Here is a 13426-nt window from a genome sequence, read left to right on the forward strand (position 1 = left end):
CTGATAAACAGAATTGTAACACTAACAAAGTAATTCATTGAATTTTGAAAATGCAAATTTTACTATTATTACATTACATTTTTCCTGTAGCCAAGATCTTGAAATATAAAACTTTTAAAATTGTTGCAATTTTTTATTATATATATACACGAAACACTTACAAGTTTCCTTAGAGGTTATTATTTATATCAAATACAATCATTCTACGCTCCATACCATTTAGCCATTGGCTTAGCATTCATTTAGGTAGGTTTCCATGCCTCTACTTTTGGCTTAGTAGTACTAAATGGCATATAAGCCTCGGTGGTGCCAGATAAATTTTCTTTATGTTCCAACATCCACTTGTACTGCGGCCTATTAGGGTCTTTGTGCGGCGGAAGATCAGTTTTGTAATGCAACCAACCGAACCATTCTGCTGGGACTTGAGATCCATCGTAGCTCATCCATACTTTATCAGTGTAGATTACCCATCTGTTACGCCCTTTTGACAAAAAATATTGATAGAAAGAATGTGGTAGATTAAGAAATTTCCCATTGCCGGTTCTATCAAAAGTGTAGAATTAACTTTTGCAACGACTCACCATAAAAGTAATAGTTGTTTTCATAATATTTGTTGCCATACTTGTCTTCTCCGATGAGAGTTCCAAATTTAAGGTCGTCAGTTCTGTTTCGAAATTAAACAGGTTCAATTTCTCATTCTTTACTGCTAACTGAAGGAGGGGGAGTTATTTTTTCAAATGATGCAAAATAAATATTTTAATTATCAACTTAGTTTGACATTTCGTGCAGTCGCGACAGTAGATATAACCTTGAAATCTAGTGTTTATCTTTGACTTGTACTGATATTTTCAATGAGATTTTTTAATAATGAGTGATTCTTGTTAATACCTGTAAAGTGTTTTGAGGCATCCTCTTAAACCACCATTTTGACGTATTATTTTCATCAAATTTTGCAATTTATCTAAACCCAAATACTTCGCCATTTTTTATTTTCTGTTATGTAAATCGAGATTCAAGATGTTTTCTGTAGAGAGGCATGGAAGCGCCAAAACCGCTCGATGAGTGGTACCTCTACACTTCTACGCTATGTCTATATAGATTAATGCTTTATCGCACTTTGTGAACTCGATCGATTGCTTTAGATTTGTTTTTTACTGTAGATCGTTTATCGGGCTCTGTCGATGATTTTCGGATCAAAATTGACGCATTTCCGAAATTAGTTTTAATAGAAATATCAAAACCTATAGTTGTTCAAAATTTTTGGAAAAAAGAGTTCCAGATCAAAACTCTTATGGCCGTTTTCTCCGCCGACGCAGTTCAAACTCAGTTCAATTTTTTTAATATAGTTTCGAGATAGGATGAACCGAGTTTGAACTCGAATTAACGTTGGAGAAAACGGGCATTAGAGGCGGGTTTGTACATCATTGTCATCGATTTACAATTATTACAAAATCCGATCTCGATTGGTAAAGGCTAGAACTCTTCAAGATTTCATACAGGGACGATCAAATTAAGATTTGGTAAATGGCCATTTCCCTGAACACTGTTTAAACACAGTTCCTTTTTTCAATATAATAATAATCGACCATATTTTAGAAAGATGGAAGGTTCAATTGTTTTGTTGCACACTTGTCTTGCCGAAGTGAGTATGCAAGGTATGCAAGCACGTTATTGTACAAGGAGAAACAACCGCAAAAACCAGTAAAAATCATGCTTCGCTTATATGATGTGAAACTTTTTTTTTTTAATTTCATTTTCCATCGGTATGTTCTGTAATTCAGATTTCCGCCACCGCGAAGAGTTTTTGTGGTATCTTACCATCAGTTGATTCAAAATGTTTCCGAGGCGTCGTGTTTGTACTTTGATTGCTTCGGTAGATGGGTGAGGGTGTAGAACTCGTGTGTTTCTTTCTCCTCTTGTCTTCTGCTTCTTGTCAACGCGGGTGCGCAAAAGCGAGAACCTCTGGCAAGGTCTCTGGGTTATCGTTGAAAATAGACCCTGGCGAAAAAATTCGTGTCTCTTGCGTCTTAAGTAACTGATCGGAGGAAAAGAAAAAAAAATTCATTCATTCAAGAGAAATTAACCGTTCGTAGAGTTGCCTTAAAAACGAGTGTGAGGAAAACAGTTGCAAACATGGCAGCGCGATCGTTGATCAGGTACGTTCAACCGAAGACGATAACACCACAGATTTATCGATGTGCCAGTGGTTTGTCGGCTTTTGAGATTCAGCACAAGACACCACTTATTAAGAAGGAAATGCCTATACCAAAGGCTCACTACGGAGGTCGACACACGGTATCACTTTTGCCAGGTGCTGGTATTGGTCCCGAATTGATGGGCTACGTTAAAGAGGTGAGTTTTTCCAAAATACTTTTCCATTTTTTTTTCCTAAAATATTTTAAAAATCCAAAGTTTTTCATTTATCTTATCTCGAGGTCATCGCATCTGCTTCTGAATTTTTGGGTCTGACTCAAAACAATTCCTTTAGATATATCGAAATTTCTTCATTTCGTAGGTTCTGATTAAACACAGATGATGTTCTAGACTATGTAGATATTCAAAAAATATTAATCGCATGGAAGCCATGAAATTATAGTATCAAAAATTTCATTTCAAATATCGCTATTTCTCCGTTTCCACATTCATTAATCATAAAGGTACCCGAATTGTTAACTATTAAAAATCTCATGATCCCAAATCTTGCATTTTTTATTCATTTTTCAAAAATATACATGACCAATAGTTTTATCCTGAATTCTGTACTAAAAATAAAGCTGAAGTAAAATATTCTCATGTTTTGACTATGAAAAACTTTTGATTATGACAGATTTTCCAAATTTTTTAATACTTCAGTTAAATTTTTTGCTTTTAGGAAGAAAAATAATATTACAGAAGAAAATATTGTTCAAATATTGAATGTTGAAGAATACTACAAGAAACTTAAAAACACCTTATAATATTATTGTTTTTTTAAATCTCCACACGAGGACATATTTGTTCAAGAGATTGCCAAAGTTAAATATTTGCTGTGTACATTGATGTTCCCCTAACAGCTGGAACCCCGAAATATTGGCTTTACCACTTTTCTTTATGGACTCAAGTGCGATATTTACAGAATTTTGTAATTCATCAAGTTCACTACGCAAATGTGTAAACAAAATTAATAAGAGGGATGTAAAATTCTTGGATAGTTTAAAAAAAAATTAACAACAAAAGTATGTAGATCGGAAGTAAAATTCGTTGCATCATTGAAATACCACAAAATTTATTGAATTGTCAGTAGAATCCAATGTTCGAATGCAGCGTTTTGCTGTAATAAACTCGTCTCTTGCACCTTAAGATCAAATTTGCTAAAATATTTAAACCAACTACGAAAATAAAATGGAATTTTACTCATTCGGTTTAAGCGATGCAAATTTCAATAAAATTATTTAGCGATAATCTAAAAAATGTTCATTCTTATGACCAGGTCTTCAAATACGCGGGTGTACCAGTGGACTTCGAAGACATCGACATAGATCCGAATGCGCCAAACAACGATGATCTCGATTATGCGATAACGTCGATTCGTCGAAACGGAGTAGCACTGAAGGGAAACATCGAGACGCGAAGTCGAGAGGCGGGTGTGTTATCGCGCAATGTTGCGATGAGAAATCAATTGGATCTTTACGTGAACGTACTACATTGCGTGTCTTACGCGGGTGTGAGTTCCCGTCAGAACAACATTGACATTGTAATAGTAAGGCAAAATACAGAGGGTGAATACGCGATGTTGGAGCACGAGAGCGTAAACGGTGTGGTTGAGAGTATGAAAATAATAACAAGATCGAATTCCGAGCGAGTAGCTCGTTACGCCTTCGAATATGCGAAACGCAATGGCCGGAAGAAAGTAACGACCGTGCACAAGGCAAACATAATGAAATTGTCGGACGGCCTTTTTCTCGAAACGGCGCGTCAAGTGGCCAAAGAATATCCTGACATAGCGCACGGTGATATGATCATCGACAATACCTGTATGCAGCTCGTCTCGAATCCTCATCAATTCGACGTTATTTTAACGACGAATCTCTACGGTGCTATCGTCTCGAATGTCGTATGCGGTCTTCTGGGCGGCGCCGGACTTTTGGCCGGTAAAAATTATGGTGATCATTACACCATTTTTGAGCCTGGTACTCGTAACACAGGATCTAAAATCGCGGGTAAGAATATCGCAAACCCGATCGCTATGCTGAACGCTGCAGTTGACATGTTACGTCATCTCGGCCACAAGCATCACGCTACGATCATACAAAACGCCATCAACAAGACCATTAACGCGAGAATACACACACCTGATTTGTACGGTGGATCTGCCACGAGCAGGGAAGTCGTTGACAGTATTTTGAAGCACATCAAGAGGGCGCAAGAATGAATCTGAATTTTCCTTGTCCCATTTCTGCAATTAGAAAATACGCGTTATTAAATTCGATATTTTTCATGAAATATTCAACACTGTCCCGATACTCACCCGGTTCATCATTTAGTCTAGGAATATTAAATTTTCCAAATATCGCATCTCCATTCATAAAGCGTTATCGTAATGAAATTTCGTTGATGCTTGAATGCTTGTCTTCGAAAGAATATAAAACGATTTACCATTCATTTTCCGGTCAACCTGAGGTATTAGCTGTTACCTAAAATACGTGCTTTATGTTCACGAAAACTAAAATTCATACAAATAAGAATGAGGTCCCCCGTTCTCTCGATTTACGATGCTCTCACGAGACAAAACAAAAATAGATTAATCGTGTTGAGAAACGATAGTAAATGTGACCCGAAAAATTGTCGAAGAACATCCCCTGTCCTCCCCTTAAAATTGAAGTCGTATATGGTGAAAAATCGACACTAATGGACAGGATAATAAAGATCGAAATTTATGATATTTGAAACCTTAGAACCAGCTGTTTTGAAGACAATTGAGAACGCTCTCTAGTACTTATGCAATTGAAAAAACCAGTACAACTCGACAAATGTTCATACATTTATCTCTGTGGAAGTGTATTTACAGCAATGAAAATCGAAATTTATACAATCACATATTGCCAACTTTCATGCTCCAGAGAGTATTATTGTTGCAAAAAACTGTTCGAATTTAAAAAATCGACGTAAAAAGCGATAATTCGTAGTCATTTAATCAGTAAACGATCCTCTCTTATTTATCGAATTCCATGAAAATATCGAATTTAGCAAAGCCCATGTTAAAACTTCAACCTTCAACCGCACAAGAAGTTAAGAAATAAAGAGAAAGCTTGTTCGGATGCATTAGTAAGGAGATTGATGAGCGATTCTGCTATTCTCATGTACAATACGAAAATACAAATCGAGCACACTGAAACGTCTAATGAATTCGACGCGTGCCTTGTAAAAATGATACAATAAATTTAAATTTAGCCTAAGTAGATAAATCATTTTATTCATTGTACACCGTATTCGGAGTTACGAGAATAAATATTGACGTATTTATTATTATACAAACAGATAATAAAACCATTGAATTGTGTCAACAGTGTCTTTCCTCAACTCGTTAGTTTATACATGTATTGTTATTAACTCCAGGAAATCCATGTTACCGAGATACCTCAATCTCGTAGCAATTGCAGCGCCAACTCTTCGGTCGCTTGCAAATCGCTGTTTTCTTTCATTTGGAATTTCTGTTTTTTCTTTGATTTCTTGAATTCTTCTTGCGTCACTAATTTCCTCTTCGGCGGTCTGTAACAACAACAACAAAAAACTTGAGCATTGATAAAAGCATTTTGAAGGGCGACAATTTCTAGCAATAAACAAGTTCGAAATTTCATTTACCTGTGAACATTTTCATACTCTTCGTCGTTGTCGTCGTCGTCGTCGTCGTCGTCATCGGCTGAAGACTTTCCAGATTGCTCCTCATCTGAACCCTTTTTTGGACCGTAAATTTCATCCGGATCTGGAAGCCAGGAAAGATCGGGCTCTTCCGCTTCGCTCTCGCTCACATAGTCAGCCAATTTAACTCCTCCTCGCTCATCGTCCACCTCATTTTCATCCTCATCACTTTCCACCACTTTCTTGTTTGCTTTAAGCTTTCGCTTTTCCTCCTTATGTTTCTCTCTTATCTTTGCCTGGAATCGTTTTTTATCGAAACGATCCTCTTCCCGGAGGATTTTCTTGGCCATCTCAATGTTGATGCCAGATGACTCCTCATTTTCGTATTGCCTCGCGAGTTCTGACACTTTCGTTTTTGCCGAGTCCAAAAGTTCCTAATAAAAAAAAAAAAAAAATTAAACAGATGTACAGAAATTCATTTTTAGTCTTTGCTATATATCAAAATCCTCATGAATGGTCCCACTCACTTGACCATCTTCGTCAAAAGTTGTCTTTTTGTTCGGAACTATTTTTTTTCTCAATATTTTTTTAGCCATTGCAGCTTTCGTCACTGCTTTTTTGTTTTTCGAATTTTTCAGCTTAACCTCTTCATCTTCTTCATCGGATATTTCACCCTCTATCTGAACATTCTTTCTTTTCACGGTTAAAATATCCTCACCGTCGTCACTATCCTCTGGAATATTAAAACATTTGTGTTTCAAAAACCGAATTACTTATACTTCCGAAGCGAACATAAAAAATATACAAAGTGATTTATATTAGAAATGAAATATTATCTCAAAAAATAGATTAAAAAAGTTACCATTTGCAAATAAAGCATTATCGAGGTTATTTTTCGATTCTGTCGATGATAGATATGCTCGTCGATCAATGTTCGAATCCTCATGGGAAAATTCATCATTGGAATCTTCACTGCTAGATTCTCGACTCCGCAGCTTATTTTCCAATAATTTATTGTCCGTTCTGACTATTTCTTGCGAACTTTCAGACTTTGTTTTTCCAGATTTATCCGTTGTCGTGTTTTTCTGCATTCTTTGCAGAAAACGAATCCTCGGAGGTATAGCCAGCCCTAAAGATCTAATTAACACAAAAAAAAGTCAAATTAGTGGATAACTTATTATTTGAGCTTTCAACGTTCATCATACTAAACTGGAATGCGTAAAACCCAAATCGATTGAATGAATAATTTTTAACATATAGTCTATTACGATAATAATGAATCGTAATAAAATTACGAGTTATCAAGTTGAAAAAAAATGAAAAATTCGTCTCGTTCTTCCAACGCAGGTTGATGTTTCAGAGTCATCGACCAAATAGAATTATTTGTCTTTGATTACTTAGCGTAAGAATCCGTATTGAGAGCGTGAACGTCAAAAATTTCTTTATCCTTCATCAGGAATACTGATTTCACGTAGGCTACGAAAGCACGTTGCGCCGTTTCCTTAAGAGCAACATCACGGGCGAGCAGAGCTTCGAGTTTTCGATGTGGAGTATTCAGTTTGTTCGGATTTATTCTAAAGCAATAAAAGAAAATCTTACCAAGTGTTAACAATATGAATCTCTCACGGTTTTCATTTGAATATTTACTTGATCATAGAAATGGGTATTTTTCGTTCCTTCAATCTCTCAATCATTTTTTCCTCACTGGGCAGAAGAACGAGAAGGGATTCACCACCTCTCTGAAATCTAGCTGTACGCCCAGCTCGATGGATATACGCATTCGTATCTTCGGGACAATCCATCTGTACGACCCAATTAACAGCTGGAAAATCTAGACCGCGTGCAGCAATGTCGGTCGCGAATAAAACGGCGTTCTGCTTTTTACAGAAGCTCTCATAAATGCTCATACGCTTCAATTGATGCAGCGTTCCATACAGTGCTAGAAGACTGATACCCGGTCTCATTCGACAGAGTACTTCGTACGTGTATTTCACCTGAGAATTATTGAAGAAAAATTCTTGAATAGTCAGTATAAAAGACGATTCGAATAAATATGACATTTATTAATTCGATATCGTTACCTGCTTACAACTGGAAAAGAATACAATCACTTTTTGTTTGAGATGATGCCTTATGAATGACCAGAGCATTGCCATTTTATCTTCTAAATTACAAATAACGTAACTCTGCTGAAGACCCTCCGGGGTTGTGTGCTCGGCATGCTCATGAACTGATATATACATTGGATTTTTCAAACTCAATCTTGCTAAATCTCGTACAGATCTAAAAGATGTATGTTAATTCGGAATTTTTCTCAGCCTTGTATTACCTCAGATCTTCAAAGACTCATTTTGATATTTCAATCGAAAACTTACTTCGTTTGCGTGGCTGAAAACAGTAGAGTTTGTCGAGTCGGCGGTAGATTAGCAATGATAGCATTCATAGTGGTCTCAAACCCCATATCGAGACATCTGTCAGCTTCGTCCAATACAAGAACCTTATTCAATCAAGAATGAGCAATTTACATTATAAAACTTCTCATGAATGAACAACAATTCTATTTATTCTAATCAAGGGATAAAACTTCTAAAAGGTGAGGACTCTCTTTAATTATAATAATTTTTTATATGTTAATAAGATAATGAAAAAAATTAATTAAAAAACTATATGGATTTCGAAGAATAGCTCAAAATTGAAAAATCTTACTTGCATTGTTACACAATCAAATAGAGGATTTTCATCCATATGTTGAAGAAGACGACCTGGAGTGCAAATAATGATATTGCATTGATCCATACGTTTTTTCTCAAACTGCAAATCTTTGCCACCGATTATCAAACCAGCAGAAATGTCGTGATATTGACCAACTTTGCGCAATGTTTCATAAATTTGGTAAGCTAACTCTCGGGTAGGTGTTATAACAAGAGCTCCTACACCATCCAAGCGTGTCCATCTCTTGCAGTACAAGATTTCCAACACCTGTAAAACAGCACAATTTTATCATGTTTCATACAAATTAAGTTGAAATTAAAAGATTTCATGTTTCATTAAGGAATTTAAAAATTCTTAAAATAAAATGAAAACTTAATATAAGAGAAACTTGAATTTTTTTTCATCAGATTAAAATTTTGTTGAACATATTTGTATACCGGAATCAGAAATGCTAATGTTTTCCCACTCCCAGTTTTAGCTGCTCCTAATATATCATTTCCTCGCAAAGCCAGACCAATGCTCTGTCTCTGTATATCCGTTGGTTCTGTATAACCATTTTCTCGTAAAGCCTTTTGTGTTTTTGATGATAGAGGTAAATCGCTGAATTTCTTTATTTTCGATTCGTCGACCTGTTTTAATTGCAATAAGAATGTTATATTCACTTGTTCAACAATTTATGTTACTTTTGGCTGACTTTTAGGTTAAGTTAACCTTGCCGATTCACGTTTTTACATACATTTTCATAACGGGCTTGTAAGTCAGCGATTATCTTCTCCTCCGGTATGTTCTTCTTTTTCTTGTAAATCTTAATTTTCTTCTCTTTAACGCCACCCATTATTTTGTTTTTTTGAAATGTGATTTGATGTCATTTCCAAGATAGAAAAAGATTTTGGAAACAACGTGCGTGATGTTTACAGTTTTCAATCGTGCGACGCGGCGACAGTGAAAAAAGGAGCGTTTTCGGTTCAGTTCAATGCTCCGCTCCTTGGCTCTTGGCTCCTTGGGGAGGTTGACGTCGGTTGACGTCCTAACCTCTATCATAAAAGATTATTCAGCTGATATTCGCCTCCAATCAAAATTCTTATGCCCGATTCCTCCCAAAATTAAAGAAAAAACATTCATCTGAATGAAACTGTGTCGAAGAAAACGGTCAGTTGAGTATATTAAATACTGAAAACTAGCAAATACTCGTGACAAGTTAATTCAGTAGAATATATAATAATGCAAAATGGAGACGCTGATATCACAGAGGTATGAAAAAAAGTCATTACCCAACCAACTTCACAATGCAACTGAAATAAATACTTCCTCAAAACATTCATCTATATACTTGTAACCTAAAGGAACCGGCATCTGCAAAAAAATGCTTAATGCTACATATAATCGAATGTTTTATTATTGAATAAACAATGTCTGGGCAATCACGAAAGTTTCTCCAAGGTATTGCTGCGCGTATTAGCAAATCACCTATGGTGTACAGTGCATCAACTGCAATTGAAAATGCATCGACAAAGGCTCAAGGACAGTTGACCAACCTTCAAAATATTGCAACGAAAAAATACGACACTATCGTTAAAGTAAGTTACCGTAATGTGATATAATCAAATTTGTTGGAATTTTATATAGTACGAAAATTCAAATAATTCTTTTAGCAAGTAAATGGATCAACAATAATTCAGGATCCGAACTTGGCGCCTCTGGCACAACCTGCACCAATACCAAAGAGCCTTATAAATGTATGGCGATGGTATCAACAATTGACAGGTCTCCAAGATGTAGAAATGGCCCAGCATCAAGTTATCGCTGTACAGAACAAATTATTCAAGTGTCAGGATGAACGTAGAGTTCTAAATCACCAAGCAGAGGTAATAGCAGAAAAATTGAAAGATGTTTATGGAGAACTGGTACAAATCAAGCGTGAAGACCCCAAATATGTCCAGTTAACAATATTGGAAAACAAAGGATTGCAGGAACAATCGAGAATAACAAACCAATTAAAGCTCTTAGAAAATGAAGAAAGAGATCATTTTACACAACTGGCAACTGCCATAAAGGAGTATCACGACAGTCAAGCAATGAATGCTCAAAAATATAAATATTTATCCATTCTTGCGTCAGCCACGCTTGCAATCATTTCCCTTTGTGGTTCAATGATATATAACAATAGGAGAATAAGAGATATGAGAATTGCCATAGCAGAGGCTCAGATACAGAATGAACAAACTTTCAAGGATCACTTTGATTCTTTAGAAAAAATAATTACTGAGGGACTCAGTAGAGAGATCGTTGAAATTCCTCATCCTCAACAAGAGACTTCTAATTTTTTTACAACTAGAAATATTTGCATTGGGGTTCTGACTCTTCTGCTAAGTAAATTATTTTGGTAAAAGAGATGCTCGACCACAAGATGCGTTACAGGCTGCAAATAATTGATTGCATTTGTTAAAGGATAATATAACACATAAAATGATAGGTAGGTAATTAATTGAAAAGGAAAGAGGTGGTTGACTGGTTCAAGCGATGATTTTACTGATTTATTTCAAAAAGTTTATTAGGTGGTTGGTAATAACTATTCTTTTCATTTTTATAAAAGTAAAAATGATTTAAGAAACTTGTTTGAACGTCATTTCATTTCGAGATGCACTGAGGAAAGAAAATCGTTTGCTAATAGAAAAAAATTTATTTCATATCTTTATTATTACGATTATACATGTAAATAAACGGTAAAATAAAAAGATTGTTAATGAGTATATCCTCCAGGTGTGCACTTCTGTTCAGGTCTCTTTAGTACCATGACACATTGACCAACTGGTATTTTAACTGTTGAATTTTGCAAGACTTTCATAAAATTTTTATTTCCATAATTGTTCAGGATTCCCACGATTTCCATTCCACTCCACCAGGTAGTTTTTTGTTTACTTGTGAACTTCCAACCTCTGACCAATTTGTGCTCAGTACTGTTCCAGCTGATTCTTGCTGCAGAAATAAAATCAAGAGATGAATTAATTCCTTCTAACAACGATGAGGCAATATCATTCATGTCATTGGGATGAAAATTACATATGACTTGTTCATTGCTCGTCTCACTTCGTCGCTACCCGAATTATAAATTTTTTGAAATAAGGCGATTAAAGCTGCATTTCCTTCGGGTTCTTCGGCTGCTTCCTCTTTTTCTATTTCTTTTTCAACCTTGTTCCAATCTCGTACTTTTTTGCTGGAACTCGGATACTTTGGCGGATCGGCACTAGCTTGGAGGATTTCTATATAAAAAGAAGTAAGAAATTGTACGAAGAAACCTAATTTTTCGAATTCTGGATCTTATTCCATCAAATTTTAGTTTAAAGTCCATAATTCATATCAAGAGGTACAGTTGTAAAGAAAAGTGGTGGTATGAAATGTCCTGACTCTGCCTTCTCTCTATTTAAAAGATAACATACCCTAAGGTCATGTCTAAACCAATATTTTATATCAAATTAATGTGAAACAAAGATAGACAGTGACTCGACAATTATTCAAGACAAGCTCTATTGACAGTAGTTCATTTTATCCGATGACTCATCTCAATATGACCTTCTAGAATAGTTAAAGAAGGGCACATTTCAAATCTGGAACTCCATTTCAACTCTATTACCCTTGAAACCTAAACTAAAGTAAGATCATTTTAAAAATAATTTTTTTTGTATGTCGTAATATTTCATTTAACACCATTTTTTGTTCTTATAGCCATAAACACAAAGTTGTGCGATAAAGTCATATTGGATAAACTTTTCTTCTTCTTCTTTTTTCTGATAAACTTGTCTGTATATGAAATGTATCAAGACATTGGAAGGAGCATTAAAACGTTATTATTGAGGATCTTATCTAGAGACGCAGCCAGCGTCTTGACACAAAGTGCTTGAAATGATATAAATGAACTAAATAAATCAGCAAGATTTGTAGGTAATACCTTGAGGAATAGGCTGTACAGGTTCCTGTTCACTCGGAACACCCTCTAATGAGTTCCATCGAATACAATCGCGTTGCTTGAGTTTCACCTCAATTTTGGAAGGTAATACTTTGTACGAACATTGATCAGGGACTATATGATGCGCAAGATCAATTTCCAAACTATAATCGTTACCGGATGGAAGATGAGCAGATACGCTCAGCTAGAATGTAGAAATGGTCGAATATTGTTAACAAATGTCATTATACAACGCCAATCAGACTGAATCAACAACTTTTATGGTTGTACAGTTTCATATATCTCTTACAGTGGTCTCGGTATACGAAACTTTAACATTCTCGGCATTTTTGGCGAGAATAGTTACAACGACATGGGAATCCGTTTGATACCAGTCGTGTTTTATTTTCGGTGTTGGCATCTAAAAATAATTCAAACAACTTAATCAAACTTAATAGGACAAAAATAAATTTGAAGGTTATGTAAAATTACGTTCATGTTACTAGTGGAATTTGTCATTTTGAGTACGAACTTCAGTCGCCATTGCTTCCGCTACTGTATTCTCCGCAGCCATGTCCTTTCGGATAACGTGATTGATTTATTCCCCGGTGCAAATCAATCGTAAATTCTCGTTACAACAGAAAAATCGACCAACTACGCGCACGATTGTTCGTGGAAACTTTCGTAACTTTCTTGTTTTTTCTCGAAACTTCATAACAAGAGAAAACAGCTGCTTTTGATACAAAAAAAGTAAAGCCCATGTAAAGCGTTGGTAAAGCCTTATTTGCACAGAACCACAAAACCGAGAATTCAGCGTCGATGCTGAGCGCGAAATTCAAATTTACAAATCAATCGATGATTGAACCCATGAACTTCATTAAAAATTTTATTGTTCACTGAACGAGATAATAAAGGATAAATTAAAAAACTGTC

The 13426-nt window shown here is 35.6% G+C and overlaps 5 protein-coding genes across 6 annotated transcripts; 2 read left to right on the forward strand and 3 right to left on the reverse strand.

The window, feature by feature from the left end:
- Positions 1–120: 120 nt before the first annotated feature.
- On the reverse strand, positions 121–1059 carry ND-B17.2 (NADH dehydrogenase (ubiquinone) B17.2 subunit). The gene is made up of 3 exons (XM_043430387.1): positions 889–1059; positions 582–664; positions 121–481 (listed from the first exon to the last, which is right to left on the reverse strand). The coding sequence occupies exons 1-3, from the start codon at positions 981–983 to the stop codon at positions 243–245; spliced, it is 417 nt and encodes a 138-aa protein (XP_043286322.1). The 5' UTR covers positions 984–1059; the 3' UTR covers positions 121–242.
- Positions 1060–1909: 850 nt separating this feature from the next.
- Idh3g (Isocitrate dehydrogenase (NAD(+)) 3 non-catalytic subunit gamma) lies at positions 1910–5543 on the forward strand. The gene is made up of 2 exons (XM_043430304.1): positions 1910–2352; positions 3470–5543. The coding sequence occupies exons 1-2, from the start codon at positions 2134–2136 to the stop codon at positions 4409–4411; spliced, it is 1161 nt and encodes a 386-aa protein (XP_043286239.1). The 5' UTR covers positions 1910–2133; the 3' UTR covers positions 4412–5543.
- On the reverse strand, positions 5420–9527 carry LOC122417018 (probable ATP-dependent RNA helicase DDX10). The gene is made up of 11 exons (XM_043430240.1): positions 9287–9527; positions 8988–9179; positions 8545–8817; positions 8214–8335; positions 7920–8121; positions 7486–7832; positions 7236–7412; positions 6701–6975; positions 6366–6571; positions 5842–6272; positions 5420–5748 (listed from the first exon to the last, which is right to left on the reverse strand). The coding sequence occupies exons 1-11, from the start codon at positions 9383–9385 to the stop codon at positions 5619–5621; spliced, it is 2454 nt and encodes an 817-aa protein (XP_043286175.1). The 5' UTR covers positions 9386–9527; the 3' UTR covers positions 5420–5618.
- Positions 9528–9547: 20 nt separating this feature from the next.
- LOC122417093 (uncharacterized) lies at positions 9548–11300 on the forward strand. Its single transcript, XM_043430356.1, has 3 exons — positions 9548–9801; positions 9894–10127; positions 10203–11300. The coding sequence occupies exons 2-3, from the start codon at positions 9960–9962 to the stop codon at positions 10935–10937; spliced, it is 903 nt and encodes a 300-aa protein (XP_043286291.1). The 5' UTR covers positions 9548–9801; positions 9894–9959; the 3' UTR covers positions 10938–11300.
- Positions 11211–13271, reverse strand: Sgt1 (suppressor-of-G2-allele-of-skp1). Of its 2 annotated transcripts, none has more exons than XM_043430367.1 (5): positions 13026–13271; positions 12804–12914; positions 12497–12698; positions 11611–11810; positions 11211–11526 (listed from the first exon to the last, which is right to left on the reverse strand). In XM_043430367.1, the coding sequence occupies exons 1-5, from the start codon at positions 13065–13067 to the stop codon at positions 11419–11421; spliced, it is 663 nt and encodes a 220-aa protein (XP_043286302.1). In that variant the 5' UTR covers positions 13068–13271; the 3' UTR covers positions 11211–11418. The 2 variants fall into 2 exon arrangements, with proteins under 2 accessions (XP_043286302.1, XP_043286310.1); XM_043430375.1 differs by having other exon boundaries at positions 12986–13027.
- Positions 13272–13426: the final 155 nt, after the last annotated feature.

The sequence above is a fragment of the Venturia canescens genome, chromosome 1, assembly GCF_019457755.1.
Source record: "Venturia canescens isolate UGA chromosome 1, ASM1945775v1, whole genome shotgun sequence".
Classification (NCBI taxonomy): Eukaryota; Metazoa; Arthropoda; class Insecta; order Hymenoptera; family Ichneumonidae; genus Venturia; species Venturia canescens.

Excerpts from the sequence above, each read along its gene's own strand:
- ND-B17.2 (XM_043430387.1), bottom strand. The coding sequence starts at position 983 with ATGGCGAAGTATTTGGGTTTAGATAAATTGCAAAATTTGATGAAAATA. Across the intron at positions 665-888 it reads TGCCTCAAAACACTTTACAG|AACTGACGACCTTAAATTTG; the intron begins GTATTAACAAGA and ends ATTTCGAAACAG. Across the intron at positions 482-581 it reads AAACAACTATTACTTTTATG|GGCGTAACAGATGGGTAATC; the intron begins GTGAGTCGTTGC and ends TTTTGTCAAAAG.
- Idh3g (XM_043430304.1), top strand. The coding sequence starts at position 2,134 with ATGGCAGCGCGATCGTTGATCAGGTACGTTCAACCGAAGACGATAACA. Across the intron at positions 2,353-3,469 it reads TGATGGGCTACGTTAAAGAG|GTCTTCAAATACGCGGGTGT; the intron begins GTGAGTTTTTCC and ends TCTTATGACCAG.
- LOC122417018 (XM_043430240.1), bottom strand. The coding sequence starts at position 9,385 with ATGGGTGGCGTTAAAGAGAAGAAAATTAAGATTTACAAGAAAAAGAAG. Across the intron at positions 7,833-7,919 it reads TCTTTTCCAGTTGTAAGCAG|GTGAAATACACGTACGAAGT; the intron begins GTAACGATATCG and ends AATAATTCTCAG. Across the intron at positions 6,572-6,700 it reads TAATGCTTTATTTGCAAATG|AGGATAGTGACGACGGTGAG; the intron begins GTAACTTTTTTA and ends TTAATATTCCAG.
- LOC122417093 (XM_043430356.1), top strand. The coding sequence starts at position 9,960 with ATGTCTGGGCAATCACGAAAGTTTCTCCAAGGTATTGCTGCGCGTATT. Across the intron at positions 10,128-10,202 it reads AATACGACACTATCGTTAAA|CAAGTAAATGGATCAACAAT; the intron begins GTAAGTTACCGT and ends TAATTCTTTTAG.
- Sgt1 (XM_043430367.1), bottom strand. The coding sequence starts at position 13,067 with ATGGCTGCGGAGAATACAGTAGCGGAAGCAATGGCGACTGAA. Across the intron at positions 12,915-13,025 it reads CGGAAGCAATGGCGACTGAA|ATGCCAACACCGAAAATAAA; the intron begins GTTCGTACTCAA and ends AATTATTTTTAG. Across the intron at positions 11,527-11,610 it reads GAGCAATGAACAAGTCATAT|CAAGAATCAGCTGGAACAGT; the intron begins GTAATTTTCATC and ends TTATTTCTGCAG.